Consider the following 15,870-nt stretch of genomic DNA (forward strand, 5'->3'; position numbering starts at 1 on the left):
TTCTTTCCCTCCTATCCCTCTCTCTCCCCCTCCCTCTCTCACTCTCTCGCTCTCTCTTCTCTCTATCGTTCCGTTCCTGCTCCCAGCTGTTCCTATTCCCCTAATCATCATTTAGTCTTCCCACACCTGTTCCCGATCCTTTCCCCTGATTAGAGTCCCTATTTATTCCTTTGTGATCCGTTCCTGTGCCGTCGGTTCCTTGTATTGTATTCACCATGCTGTGATTGCGTTTCGCCCTGTCCTGTCGTGTTTTTGCCGTGATTGTGTATCACCCTGTCCTGTCGTGTTTTGTGCCTTCATCAGACGCTGCGTGTGAGCAGGTGTCTCAGTCGACTACGGCCTGCGCCTTACCCGAAGCGACCTGCAGTCTGTGGCCGCTTCTCAGTTGTTTTCCCCTCTACAATCTAGAGGATTTCTGTTATTCCGTTTTGAACATTAATAAACTCTGTTTCTGTTAAGTCGCGTTTGGGTCCTCGTTCACCTGCATGACAGAAGGAACCGACCAAGGAATGGACCCAGCGACTTCAGACGCTCGTTACACTGCCGTCGAGATCCAAGGAGCCATGCTCGGCAGACACGAGCAGGAATTGTCTGCTGCTCGCCATGCCGTGGAGAACCTGGCCGCTCAGGTTTCCGACCTCTCTGGACAGTTCCAGAGTCTACGTCTCGTGCCACCTGTTACTCCCTGGCCTGCCGAGCCTCCAGAACCCAGGGTTAATAACCCACCTTGCTACTCCGGGCAGCCCACTGAGTGCCGCTCCTTTCTCACGCAGTGTGAGATTGTGTTCTCTCTCCAACCCCACACATACTCTAGAGAGAGAGCTCGGGTTGCTTACGTCATTTCACTCCTTATTGGCCGGGCTCGAGAATGGGGCACAGCTATCTGGGAGGCAAGGGCTGATTGCTCTATCAAATTCCAGAACTTTAAAGAGGAGATGATTCGGGTTTTTGACCGTTCAGTTTTTGGTGGGAGGCTTCTAGGGCCCTGGCTTCCTTATGCCAAGGTGAACGGTCCATAACGGATTATTCCATTGAGTTTCTCGTGACTCTTGCTGCCTCTAGTGAGTGGAACGAGCCGGCGCTGCTCGCTCGTTTTCTGGAGGGACTCCACGCAGTGGTTAAGGATGAGATTCTCTCCCGGGAGGTTCCTTCAGATGTGGACTCTTGATTGCTCTCGCCATCCGCATAGAACGACGGGTAGATCTTCGTCACCGGGCTCGTGGAAGAGAGCTCGCATCAACGGTGTTTCCCTGCTCCGCATCGCAACCATCTCCCTCCTCTGGCTTTGAGACTGAGCCCATGCAGCTGGGAGGGATTCGCATCTCGAATAAGGAGAGGGAACGGAGGATCACCAACCGCCTGTGCCTCTATTGCGGAGTTGCTGGACATTTTGTTAATTCATGTCCAGTAAGAGGCCAGAGCCCATCAGTAAGCGGAGGGCTACTGGTGAGCGCTACTACTCAGTCCTCTTCATCTAGATCTTGTACTACTATGTCGGTCCATCTACGCTGGACCGGTTCGGGTGCTACATGCAGTGCCTTGATTGACTCTGGGGCTGAGGGTTGTTTCATGGACGAAGCATGGGTTCGGAAACATAACATTCCTTTCAGACCGTTAGACAAGCCTACGCCCATGTTTGCCTTAGATGGTAGTCATCTTCCCAGTATCAAATTTGAGACACTACCTTTAACTCTCACAGTATCTGGTAACCACAGTGAGACTATTTCTTTTTGATTTTCCGTTCACCGTTTACACCTGTTGTTTTGGGTCATCCCTGGCTAGTATGTCATAATCCTTCTATTAATTGGTCTAGTAATTCTATCCTATCCTGGAACGTTTCTTGTCATGTGAAGTGTTTAATGTCTGCCATCCCTCCCGTTTCTTCTCTCCCTACTTCTCAGGAGGAACCTGGCGATTTGACAGGAGTGCCGGAGGAATATCATGATCTGCGCACGGTCTTCAGTCGGTCCCGAGCCAACTCCCTTCCTCCTCACCGGTCGTATGATTGTAGTATTGATCTCCTTCCAGGGACCACGCCTCCTCGAGGTAGACTATACTCTCTGTCGGCTCCCGAACGTAAGGCTCTCGAGGATTATTTGTCTGTGTCTCTTGACGCCGGTACCATAGTGCCTTCTTCTTCTCCGGCCGGGGCGGGGTTCTTTTGTTAAGAAGAAGGACGGTACTCTGCGCCCCTGCGTGGATTATCGAGGCTGAATGACATAACGGTTAAGAATCGTTATCCGCTTCCCCTTATGTCATCAGCCTTCGAGATTCTGCAGGGAGCCAGGTGCTTTACTAAGTTGGACCTTCGTAACGCTTACCATCTCGTGCGCATCAGAGAGGGGGACGAGTGGAAAACGGCGTTTAACACTCCGTTAGGGCATTTTGAGTACCGGGTTCTGCCGTTCGGTCTCGCCAATGCGCCAGCTGTTTTTCAGGCATTAGTTAATGATGTTCTGAGAGACATGCTGAACATTTTTGTTTTTGTCTATCTTGACGATATCCTGATTTTTTCTCCGTCACTCGAGATTCATGTTCAGCACGTTCGACGTGTTCTACAGCGCCTTTAGAGAATTGTCTCTACGTAAAGGCTGAGAAGTGCTCTTTTCATGTCTCCTCCGTTACTTTTCTCGGTTCCGTTATTTCCGCTGAAGGCATTCAGATGGATTCCGCTAAGGTCCAAGCTGTCAGTGATTGGCCCGTTCCAAGGTCACGTGTCGAGTTGCAGCGCTTTTTAGGTTTCGCTAATTTCTATCGGCGTTTCATTCGTAATTTCGGTCAAGTTGCTGCCCTCTCACAGCTCTTACTTCTGTCAAGACGTGTTTTAAGTGGTCCGGTTCCGCCCAGGAGCTTTTGATCTTCTAAAAGAACGTTTTACGTCCGCTCCTATCCTCGTTACTCCTGACGTCACTAGACAATTCATTGTCGAGGTTGACGCTTCAGAGGTAGGCGTGGGAGCCATTCTATCCCAGCGCTTCCAGTCTGACGATAAGGTTCATCCTTGCGCTTATTTTTCTCATCGCCTGTCGCCATCTGAGCGCAACTATGATGTGGGTAACCGTGAACTGCTCGCCATCCGCTTAGCCCTAGGCGAATGGCGACAGTGGTTGGAGGGGGCGACCGTTCCTTTTGTCGTTTGGACAGACCATAAGAACCTTGAGTACATCCGTTCTGCCAAACGACTTAATGCCCGTCAAGCTCGTTGGGCGTTGTTTTTCGCTCGTTTCGAGTTTGTGATTTCTTACCGTCCGGGTAGCAAGAACACCAAGCCTGATGCCTTATCCCGTCTGTTTAGTTCTTCTGTGGCTTCTACTGATCTCGAGGGGATTCTTCCTTATGGGCGTGTTGTCGGGTTGACAGTCTGGGGAATTGAAAGACAGGTTAAGCAAGCACTCACGCACACTGCGTCGCCGCGCGCTTGTCCTAGTAACCTCCTTTTCGTTCCTGTTTCCACTCGTCTGGCTGTTCTTCAGTGGGCTCACTCTGCCAAGTTAGCTGGTCATCCCGGTGTTCGAGGCACTCTTGCGTCTATTCGCCAGCGCTTTTGGTGGCCGACTCAGGAGCGTGACACGCGCCGTTTCGGGCTGCGTGTTCAGACTGCGCGCAGAAGAAGTCTGGTAATTTTTTTCTGCTTCTGCTCCTGGTCTTGCTGGGTCTCAGTCTGTTCCCTGCCATCGCATCTCTCCTGTTCTTGTCCCTGCCCTTGCTGTGTCTCAGTCTGTCCCTAGTTCTCATTTTTTTTTTTAGAGTAGTACCCTAGTTTCCCTTTTTATCGTTTTTCGTTACGGTCCTGAGGAGAGGAGTTGGGTTCTTTCTCGGGACGTGCTGGACCGTTTGATCTATGATTTCCTCCGTTGCTGCCAGTGTTCCTCCTCGAGAGCGCCAGGAGGCGCTCGGTGAGTGGGGGGTACTGTCATGTTTGTCATTTATTATCATGTCTTGTCCCTGTGCTCCCCATGCTATTCGTTTCCCTCTGCTGGTCTTATTTGGTTCTTTCCTCCTATCCCTCTCTCTCCCCCTCCCTCTCTCACTCTCTCGCTCTCTCTTCTCTCTATCGTTCCGTTCCTGCTCCCAGCTGTTCCTATTCCCCTAATCATCATTTAGTCTTCCCACACCTGTTCCCGATCCTTTCCCTGATTAGAGTCCCTATTTATTCCTTTGTGATCCGTTCCTGTGCCGTCGGTTCCTTGTATTGTATTCACCATGCTGTGATTGCGTTTCGCCCTGTCCTGTCGTGTTTTTGCCGTGATTGTGTATCACCCTGTCCTGTCGTGTTTTGTGCCTTCATCAGACGCTGCGTGTGAGCAGGTGTCTCAGTCGACTACGGCCTGCGCCTACCCGAAGCGACCTGCAGTCTGTGGCCGCTTCTCCAGTTGTTTTCCCCTCTACAATCTAGAGGATTTCTGTTATTCCGTTTTGAACATTAATAAACTCTGTTTCTGTTAAGTCGCGTTTGGGTCCTCGTTCACCTGCATGACAACATCATTTACTGTATGGTTATCGTTCTAAGTTATGCATACTTCATGTGAATGTGCCTTTACCCTAGGTCCTTCATTCTCGAATGTGAAGCCGACGGACCCTAGCAGGAAGGACCAGAGAAAAGTGTTTGCTTAAGGTATGACTTCATATTGAGTCAAATGTAATTTCACTCAAATTCAGATTGAGATTTAGAGGGACTGACATGAATTGGAACGTAAAAAGCATGAGCTGGCGACACACAGATACAATTATATATATATATATATATATATATATATATATATATATATATATATATATATATATATATATATAAACTCCCAGTCATTTATTGGGTAAAACACCAACGTTTTGGTATCACTGTGCCTTCTTCAGGGTAATGTCATGAATACTTCAACCAGGTTATGTAGACAAACATTTCAATTAGTGCAACCAATGACAATAGTGAGCAGTGTGACATAATTATTAGGTTAATAAGAATGAATTGAGTGAAACTGTTAAAAGAAAATAGTTTACAACATGTTGAATATATTAGACTATTATTATCATATGGCAACATAGTTAGATATTGTACATAATATTAACATACATCATTGTAATAAAACATGTGTTACATTAAATCTTTTGGTTCAACCATAATGCATAATAGCATCATCAACAGGGGGAACATATTGGGTGTACGCTGATAAGCTGTGGAAAGAATATATTCATCTGTAAGACTTGTTCATAAATAACAAGAAGAATTGTTCATAAGAAGGGCCTGAGATCAAAGTCAATATACAGACCACTAAGGGTCAATGTTTTTGAGTTGGATCATGAGCAGGCTTATTGGTCTGCACTTAGGTGAAACAACAGATATGGAATGCATTTGTCAACAACGGTCGTGTCAATGAACGCATATTACAAAGGTTGAGAGGTGCGTACACACTTCCAATGTGGCCTACATCTGTTATTAAACTTGAGTGATGACTAAGCCCTAAAGGTTGTGAAACTTCACATGATTAAGCCTATGTCAGTTAAGATCTTGATGCCAAAGCTAATCACTGAATATCCTACTACAAGGACTCAGACTCTTGCTAAACTTCTGTATTATATGAACACACAGAGCAGGGGTTGTCAGGGAGAATACTCTAAGCAGTCAGGAAAAGCTCGTATTGTGGATTTTAGTGACTGAATGCAACAAAAAAGAAACAGCACAGCGACATGATCACTCCGCCTCTCAATCACATAGTTTAGCTTCATGATCACTCCGCCTCTCAATCACATAGTTTAGCTTCATGATCACTCCGCCTCTCAATCACATAGTTTAGCTTCATGATCACTCCGCCTCTCAATCACATAGTTTAGCTTCATGATCACTCCACCTCTCAATCACATAGTTTAGCTTCATGATCACTCTGCCTCTCAATCACATAGTTTAGCTTCATGATCACTCTGCCTCTCAATCACATAGTTTAGCTTCATGATCACTCTGCCTCTCAATCACATAGTTTAGCTTCATGATCACTCCGCCTCTCAATCACATAGTTTAGCTTCATGATCACTCTGCCTCTCAATCACATAGTTTAGCTTCATGATCACTCTGCCTCTCAATCACATAGTTTAGCTTCATGATCACTCTGCCTCTCAATCACATAGTTTAGCTTCATGATCACTCTGCCTCTCAATCACATAGTTTAGCTTCATGATCACTCTGCCTCTCAATCACATAGTTTAGCTTCATGATCACTCTGCCTCTCAATCACATAGTTTAGCTTCATGATCACTCTGCCTCTCAATCACATAGTTTAGCTTCATGATCACTCTGCCTCTCAATCACATAGTTTAGCTTCATGATCACTCTGCCTCTCAATCACATAGTTTAGCTTCATGATCACTCCGCCTCTCAATCACATAGTTTAGCTTCATGATCACTCTGCCTCTCAATCACATAGTTTAGCTTCATGATCACTCTGCCTCTCAATCACATAGTTTAGCTTCATGATCACTCCGCCTCTCAATCACATAGTTTAGCTTCATGATCACTCTGCCTCTCAATCACATAGTTTAGCTTCATGATCACTCTGCCTCTCAATCACATAGTTTAGCTTCATGATCACTCCGCCTCTCAATCACATAGTTTAGCTTCATGATCACTCTGCCTCTCAATCACATAGTTTAGCTTCATGATCACTCTGCCTCTCAATCACATAGTTTAGCTTCATGATCACTCCGCCTCTCAATCACATAGTTTAGCTTCATGATCACTCCGCCTCTCAATCACATAGATTAGCTTCATGATCACTCTGCCTCTCAATCACACGCTCACTCACATAGTTTAGCTTCATGATCACTCTGCCTCTCAATCACACGCTCACTCACATAGTTTAGCTTCATGATCACTCTGCCTCTCAATCACACGCTCACTCACATAGTTTAGCTTCATGATCATTCTCATTTAAGGTAATTGGGATGACATGCATGACCTTCTGGCTCTCCTCTCTACTGAGACCGATCTGGCCACAGCAGGGCAGGCCCAGCTCCAACAGACCGATCTGACCACAGCAGCGCAGGCCCAGCTCCAACAGACCGATCTGGCCACAGCAGCGCAGGCCCAGCTCCAACAGACCGATCTGGCCACAGCAGGGCAGGCCCAGCTCCAACAGACCGATCTGGCCACAGCAGCGCAGGCCCAGCTCCAACAGACCGATCTGACCACAGCAGCGCAGGCCCAGCTCCAACAGACCGATCTGACCACAGCAGCGCAGGCCCAGCTCCAACAGACCGATCTGGCCACAGCAGGGCAGGCCCAGCTCCAACAGACCGATCTGGCCACAGCAGCGCAGGCCCAGCTCCAACAGACCGATCTGGCCACAGCAGCGCAGGCCCAGCTCCAACAGACCGATCTGACCACAGCAGCGCAGGCCCAGCTCCAACAGACCGATCTGGCCACAGCAGGGCAGGCCCAGCTCCAACAGACCGATCTGGCCACAGCAGCGCAGGCCCAGCTCCAACAGACCGATCTGGCCACAGCAGCGCAGGCCCAGCTCCAACAGACCGATCTGGCCACAGCAGGACAGGCCCAGCTCCAACAGACCGATCTGGCCACAGCAGCGCAGGCCCAGCTCCAACAGACCGATCTGACCACAGCGGCGCAGGCCCAGCTCTAACAGTGGTCTTCCCAACAGGCTGTCCTGTTCTGCTCCCTTTGGCAACAGCTACTGCCACAACAAAAGAGGATTGCTCTGAAGAGTACCTGCTGGATACAGGTAATTGAAATTATATCACACACATATTTATGTGTGCAGGCACTAAGTCATTCTGTCGTTCACACACACACACACACACACACACACACACACACACACACACACACACACACACACACACACACACACACACACACACACACACACACACACACACACACACACACACACACACACACACACACACACACACACACACTTGAAGTTTGCACTGTCGGTTAGGGGCTCGTAAGTAAGCATTTCACTGTAAGGTCTGTTGTATTCGGCGCATGTGACTAATTATATTTGATTTGTTTTGAACATTTGATTTGATTCGGGTTAGTGTATAGTAAAAGCTTTGTCATTAAAATAATATTGTGCCTATTTTAGATCTGCCAAGCACACCTCTGCCAGCCACACCTCCACTGCCCTTCACGGCTTCTCCACTGGGCCCATCAAGAGATGAGGTCGTGTCTTCATCTTGTACCACGGCCGATAGACAGAGCCCATTAGAGCTGCCAGTGATAGGCTACTGGCCAATCACCACGGAGAAGAAGATATCCTAAAGCGGGTGAATCTGCTCTGCTCTTAACACCACCCCAGAGAAGCTCCTAGCGACACACAGCTGTGGCATTATGTTACTGTAGAGAGTGAAACAGTCAGTGTCCCAGTCATGTCCTCAGTCATGTCCCCTGCCACCTGCACTTACCCAGCAGAAGGCCTCACCTCAATGTTTCCATTTGACGATTTAGCTTCCGCCGCCTTCTTTCAATGGGAACCGGAGGCCTCGAAGCAGAGGGGGCAGTGAGGAAGGAGCGAACAGAGGAAAGAGATGAGCATCCCTCCGGCCGTCTGTACAGGTTTTGCCAGCAGCCGCTGAAACAAATATCCAACAGCCCATATCAGCTTTTCTTGAGTGGTAGGAAAATTTCTACTGCCTAGTGTTTCCCCTGTACATTTTACAGGGCATTGGAGGGAGCTCCAACAGTCTGCCTTTTATGAGGCTGAAAAGAAGAGATGGATGGTGGAGAAGGGTAGTGACTCTATACACACCTACACAGAGAAATAAATAGGAGCTGCAAATCTATTGTCATGGTTATTACCACCAGGGACTCAATGTCAAACTTAAATGAATCATTCTATATTTTCAGTTAACTGGTTCCAACAAACTTAATGCACCATAGTACACGTCGGTCGGGAGCTCTGTCCCTCAATTGTTCGCGGATGACGTGTCTCCTTTTGGGCAGCTCACAGTAAGGGTCTGGGTGGGTCCTCGTTGTCTTTTGCTTCATGAAATGTGCCACCGGTTTTCCTCACTGGAAAGCTCCGCAGGCAGAATCAATCATCTGGTCCTTGATGCCAAATTGTCATGGAAATTACCACCAGGGACTCAAAGTCAAACTTAAAACGAATCATTATTTATTGTCAGTTAACTGGAGAAGTTCCAACAAACTTAATGCACCATAGTACACATCGGTCAGGAGCTCTCCGGGGCAGTCCCGTTAGTTCTCTTATATACTGCTTACACAGACAAGTTATATTAGCATGATTTATATTGTACATTATTCCTGATTAATTCATTTGGTTATTGCTTAAACTATCAAAGGAGGTTCTATTAAATACGTCATTATAAGTAAGCGAAATGAACACATAAAACCAGACACTTCATCCTTTCAAACCCTTCATTCTGTGTTGTGCAATCCAACTTGTAAAACCATTGCAGTAGAATGTTTTATGCTTCGCTACAGGACACTATTTTCATTGATGGAAGTGGTTTGGACTCTCGTTTGATTTGTATCTATTTCACTGTTCATTATTTGACATTTAATCAGTACGGCCAGAGGAGGTGTGGTATATGGCCAATATACCACAGTTAAGGGCTGTTCACAACGCAGAGTGCCTGGATACAACCCTTAGCCGTGGTATACTGTCCATATATCACAAACCCCAGAGGTGGCTTATTGCTATTATAAACTGGTTACCAATGTAATTAGAGCAGTACAACTGCATGTGCTTTCAGCCAATCAGAATTCAGGACTCAAACCACCCAGTTTATAATACTGAACATACATTGCTGTATATTTTGTTGTACAAAGGATTGTGCTCCAACACTATCATAAATACAGTATGTCTGTGATTTCATTAAAGTAAACCTCAAAGTAAAGTAATATTCTCTGATTTGCTTCAATGTTGTCTTTATGAATAAGATACATGCATGTCCATTGTTCTCCAACACTATCATAAATATGCCTAGTTAAACCTTAACTTATACCAATCTTCTTCGTTTTCATGTTGTCTTTATATGCATAAAAATGGAAATGCAATGTCCTCCAAATGCAAAACGTCCTCCAGCTATTTCTGAACTTTACATTTGAAAAGCAATATCCCAACTATACATATAGTCAAGTACACACACATTTTTTACAAAAGTGATTTTATTTGACACAACTTTTTAGGCATTGAAGGAGCTGTTCTGATGGGAATCCGTGATGTCATAGCCTCCTTGATTGAGGAACAATAGAGGAGCAAAAGAGAACAAAAGAGGAATGCATTTACATTCCCATATCAAACTGTTTATGCTAAACAGACCTAAAACCACTATCCAGCTTTGTTGTATGAAAAAATGAACAAATAGGTGTTGCTCATGAAGTGTGTAACTGCCGAGGTAGAATACAGTGTAACTGCCGAGGTAGAATACAGTGTAACTGCCGAGGTAGAATACAGTGTAACTGCCGAGGTAGAATACAGTGTAACTGCCGAGGTATTATACAGTGTAACTGCCGAGGTAGAATACAGTGTAACTGCCGATGTAGAATACAGTGTAACTGCCGAGGTAGAATACAGTGTAACTGCCGAGGTAGAATACAGTGTAACTGCCGAGGTAGAATACAGTGTAACTGCCGAGGTAGAATACAGTGTAACTGCCGAGGTAGAATACAGTGTAACTGCCGAGGTAGAATACAGTGTAACTGCCGAGGTAGAATACAGTGTAACTGCCGAGGTAGAATACAGTGTAACACTGCCGAGGTAGAATACATTGTAACTGCCGAGGTAGAATACAGTGTAACACTGCCGAGGTAGAATACAGTGTAACTGCCGAGGTAGAATACAGTGTAACTGCCGAGGTAGAATACATTGTAACTGCCGAGGTAGAATACAGTGTAACTGCCGAGGTAGAATACAGTGTAACTGCCGATGTAGAATACAGTGTAACTGCCGAGGTAGAATACAGTGTAACTGCCGAGTTAGAATACAGTGTAACTGCCGAGGTAGAATACAGTGTAACTGCTGAGGTAGAATACAGTGTAACTGCCGAGGTAGAATACATTGTAACTGCCGAGGTAGAATACAGTGTAACTGCCGAGGTAGAATACAGTGTAACTGCCGAGGTAGAATACAGTGTAACTCCCGAGGTAGAATACAGTGTAACTGCCGAGGTAGAATACAGTGTAACTGCCGAGGTAGAATACAGTGTAACTGCCGAGGTAGAATACAGTGTAAGTGCCGAGGTAGAATACAGTGTAACTGCCGAGGTAGAATACAGTGTAAGTGCCGAGGTAGAATACAGTGTAACTGCCGAGGTAGAATACAGTGTAACTGCCGAGGTAGAATACAGTGTAACTGCAGAGGTAGAATATTGAAAGTAGAACAATCCACTTTATGTGTTTATCTTCAGATTTAGTTTTTATTGACCTACTTTGCATCTCACAGGGTATGGATGTTACTGCTCTGAAGAGGCACTCAGTTAATCACAATGTGTCCCATCCTCTCCTGTAAAACGATTTGCTCTGAGGTAATAAACATTATTAAAGACAAAAAAAAAAATCTATAAACTGAATAAATTTTACTAAACTCTATCACAAGTTGTAGTGTAATTATTGTTTTAAGTACAGTGTACCAACTTCTGAGGGAATAAACTCTCTTTTGTAAATGTTTTAAAATCAAAGTACAGTGTAACAAGTATTGTAAATACTCATGTATTTTCCCGGGGTTGGATCGAACCAAGTCTCAAAAAATGGCAGAAAATGTCAAATAAGGTCACCAAAATTGTGCTACAGCTACACACCACGGCTCGATAGTCACCATTGGGGAGCCCATCAGTGTACATCCGTTTTTTTCTGTCCATGTAAAAGCTGTCTGATGTAGTAGTAGATAAATTCACTAGAGGGCAAACTCAGTCCACTGTGGTGAAGACTACAGTTCAGTTGAGTTCAACATTCAGCTGTCAGAAAGATTTTATTGTGAAGCCATATTAACTTAATTTCCACATTGCCATTTAAGTTATTCAGCAGATGCTATTATCCAGAGTGACTTATAAATGTGACAATAAGTGCATTCAACTACGCTAGTCAAGACTACAATGCAGCCAAGCCACCAATAACAAGTAGGTCTAACAATGAACTTGGATGTCCACCTCGACTGTTTCTCCCTGTTCCAGTTGCAGTGCATGCACCTTCACACCAGGGCTGGGGATAGGAGCCCTGACATCAGCACTTCTACTTGGCCCAGGGCCAACAAACCCACTCACCCCAGGCTGCTAAACACTAACGGATCAATGCACTCCGGGGAAAGAGAGGGAGAGAGATAACCTCCTTTCATCTTTCCATCTCCACGCCTCTAGTCTTTCATCCCTTACTGGAATCATACCCCTTCTTTTCCTCTCCTGTCACCAGCAGCGAGATAAACATGAACTTTGACCAGGGGTTGTCTGGAAAAACAGACCTTGACCTTTCACCTGGAAGCGTAAACAGAGACTGAGGTAACCCAGGTAGAGCAGAGAATAGAGACTCCTATTATGTTCTTAAGCTACTTACTCTAGCCACTACTGCGCCTACAGATGTAGGAACTTAATTTGAGTCAGTTTACCACAGCAGGAAAATAATCCTGCAGAAACAGGACATTTTAATTATGTGGATTATACACTAGATGGCCTTTTAAAAATTTGAATACACTGCAAGTTTGCATTTCCTGCCGTGCAGAAAAATGGTCAACAACAAAGGAGTAATCAAATGAAGATCCTACATCTTTATTGGATATAAGAGATCTGAAGGAATGTGATTGGCTCCACCTAATCTTCCAGTAGACGTACGGGAGCTTCCACCATATTGTTTACACCTATTCAGTTCCTTTAGATCTCTGAACACTGAGGTAGATTGGGGCAGTTGGAAGGGGATGTTTTTCTATTGGGCCTTCATGTTTATTCAAAATCTAACTTAAAGATCTGGTCCACAGCACCCCAACTGGTGATACACTGGTGATACATTGTTGACACTGGTGATACAAGTTCCATTCTTCAGATCAGCAGAAGTACAGTATAAAGTATCATAACTGAAAAACATTCTTCAGATCAGCAGAAGTACAGTATAAAGTATCATAACTGAAAAACATTCTTCAGATCAGCAGAAGTACAGTATAAAGTATCATAACTGAAAAACATTCTTCAGATCAGCAGAAGTACAGTATAAAGTATCATAACTGAAAAACATTCTTCAGATCAGCAGAAGTACAGTATAAAGTATCATAACTGAAAAACATTCTTCAGATCAGCAGAAGTACAGTATAAAGTATCATAACTGAAAAACATTCTTCAGATCAGCAGAAGTACAGTATAAAGTATCATAACTGAAAAACATCAATGCAGCTATAGAGTTTTAGCTGTACAGTACCAGTCAAAAGGTTGGACACACCTACTCATTCAAGTTTTTATTTTATTTGAACTATTTTCTACATTGTAGAATAATAGTGAAGACATCAAAACTATGAAATAGCACATATGGAATCATGTAGTTTACCAAAAAAGTGTTAAACAAATCAAAATATATTTTGCATATGAGATTCTTCAAAGTAGCCACCCTTTGCCTTGATGACAGCTTTGCATTCTCTTGGCATTCTCTCAACCAGCTTCATTTTGAATGCTTTTCCAACAGTCTTGAAGGAGTTTCCACATATGCTGAGCACTTGTTGGCTGCTTTTCCTTCACTCAGTGGTCCAACTTATCCCAAACCATCTCAATTGGGTTGAGGTCATCCGTTCACTTACTCTGCTGCGACTCACAAAGACAATGCGGTTGGATTCAAAAATCTCAAATTTGGACTCATCAGATCAAAGGACAGATTTCCACCAGTCTAATGTCCATTGCTCGTGTTTCTTGGCCCAAGCAAGTCTCTTCTTATTATTGGTGTCCTTTAGTAGTGGTTTCTATGCAACAATTTGACCATGAAGGCCTGATTCACACAGTCTCCTCTGAACAGTTGATGTTGAGATGTGTCTGTTTCTTGAACTCTGTGAAGCATTTATTTGGGCTGCAATTTCTGAGGCTGGTAACTCTAATGAATGTATCCTCTGCAGCAGAGGTAACTCTGGGCCTTCCTTTCCTCATGAGAGACAGTTTCATCATAGTGCTTGATGGTTTGTGTGACTCCACTTGAATAAACTTTTTCCGCATTGACTGACCTTCATGTCTTAAAGTAATGATGGACTGTCATTTCTCTTTGCTTCTTTGAGCTGTTCTTGCCATAATATGGTACTATATACTTTTACCAATTAGGGCTATCTTCTGTATACCACCCTTGCCTTGTCACAACACAACTGATTGGCTCAAATGCATTAAGAAGGAAAGAAATTCCACAAATGAACTTTTAACAAGGCCACACCGGTTAATTGAAATGCATTCCAGGTGACTACCTCATGAGGCTGGTTGGGAGAATGCCAAGAGTGTGCAAAGCTGTCATCAAGGCAAAGGGTGGCTACTTTGAAGAATCTCAAATATAAAATATATTTAGATTTGTTTTACACTTTTTTGGTTGCAATGTAGAAAATAGTACAAATAAAGATAAACCCTTGAATGAGTAGGTGTGTCCAAACTTTTGACTGGTACTCTATATCTTGTTGTCATGGGAATTCAAGACTACATTTAAAGGCATATACCAAAACCAATACATATTTACAAAGTATAAGAATAGAAGAACCCTAGGTAATCAAGGGAATTAATGTTGTTACAATTAACGGCTTTTAGAGTATAGTATAACATATCAAATACACATTTAGAAAATACAACCTTTACCCTCCACCCTTAATTCATAAAAGTACCATACACTATCAATAAGAAATATCATAAAATACTCCAGAATATAGTATATATATATATATAAATAATAATTCTCAGATGTTTAAGTAGAGCAAATGATATGTAGATGGTCTCTATTATAAATGATAATATAAATCGACAATGCGGCTTTTAAAGGCAATGTAACCTTGTTCACGGTAATACGCTTTAAGTGGCACATTGTCGACAGGCATGAGGGGATAGAATCCTGGCCTTATACAACACACCTTGACTTACATTTTGAATTCAAAATGGATTAAATAGAGTTTTCTTCTCACCCATCTACACACAATACCCCATAATGACAACGTGTAAACATGTTTTTAGAAATGTTTGCTAATTAGATTTTTTAAAAATGTAATACAAAAATATCTCATTTACATAAGTATTCACACCCTCGTCAGTACTTACTGCTTTGAGTCGTCTTGGGTTTGTCTGTATCAGCTTTGCACATCTGGATTTGGGGATTTTCTACCATTCTTCTTTGCATTTTCTCAAGTTCTATTAAGTTAGATGGTGAGTGGCGGTGAACAGCAATCTTCAAGGCTTTTCACAGATTTTCAATGGGATGGAAGTCTGGGTTTTGTCTGGGCCGCTCAGGACTTTCACATTCTTGTTCTGATGCCATTCCAGCATTGCTTTGGCTGTATGCTTGGGGTCATTGTCCTGTTGGAACGTGAATCTTCGCCCCCAATCTAAGGTTGTTTGCACTCTGAAGCAGGTTCTCATCAAGGATTGCCTGTACTTGGCTCCAATCATTCTTTCCTCTAGCCATACCAGTTTCCCATTCCCTGCCGCTGAAAAGCATCCCCATAGCATGATGCTGCCACCACCATGCTTAACCGTATGGATGGTGTTAGGCGCGTGATGAGCTGTGCCTGGTTTTCTCCAGACATATCGCTTTGCATTCAGACCAAAGAGTTCCATTTTTGTCTCCTCCGACCACATTTTCTTTTGCCTTATGATCTCTTAATCTTTCACGTGCCATTTTGCAAACTTCAGGTGTGCTGTCATGTGCATTTTTGTCAGGAGTAGCTTGCGTCTATCCACTCTTTTTTA

At 44.1% G+C, this 15,870-nt stretch overlaps 2 protein-coding genes across 2 annotated transcripts in view; both read left to right on the forward strand.

Moving 5' to 3' along the window:
* LOC124044168 (unconventional myosin-XVI-like) overlaps positions 1-15,870 on the forward strand; it is a 519,573-nt gene that overhangs the window by 273,099 nt on the left and 230,604 nt on the right. The gene's annotated exons all lie outside the window — the stretch shown is intronic.
* Positions 4,487-7,659, forward strand: LOC124044164 (ion-translocating oxidoreductase complex subunit C-like). The gene is made up of 2 exons (XM_046363665.1): positions 4,487-4,615; positions 6,922-7,659. Exon 2 carries the CDS (start codon positions 6,936-6,938, stop codon positions 7,626-7,628), a length of 693 nt encoding a protein of 230 aa, XP_046219621.1. The 5' UTR covers positions 4,487-4,615; positions 6,922-6,935; the 3' UTR covers positions 7,629-7,659.

The sequence above is a fragment of the Oncorhynchus gorbuscha genome, linkage group LG09 (assembly GCF_021184085.1).
Source record: "Oncorhynchus gorbuscha isolate QuinsamMale2020 ecotype Even-year linkage group LG09, OgorEven_v1.0, whole genome shotgun sequence".
In the NCBI taxonomy this organism is placed as follows: Eukaryota; Metazoa; Chordata; class Actinopteri; order Salmoniformes; family Salmonidae; genus Oncorhynchus; species Oncorhynchus gorbuscha.

Bases quoted from the DNA above. Each gene is read 5' to 3' on its own strand.
- LOC124044164 (XM_046363665.1), top strand. From the start codon at position 6,936: ATGCATGACCTTCTGGCTCTCCTCTCTACTGAGACCGATCTGGCCACA.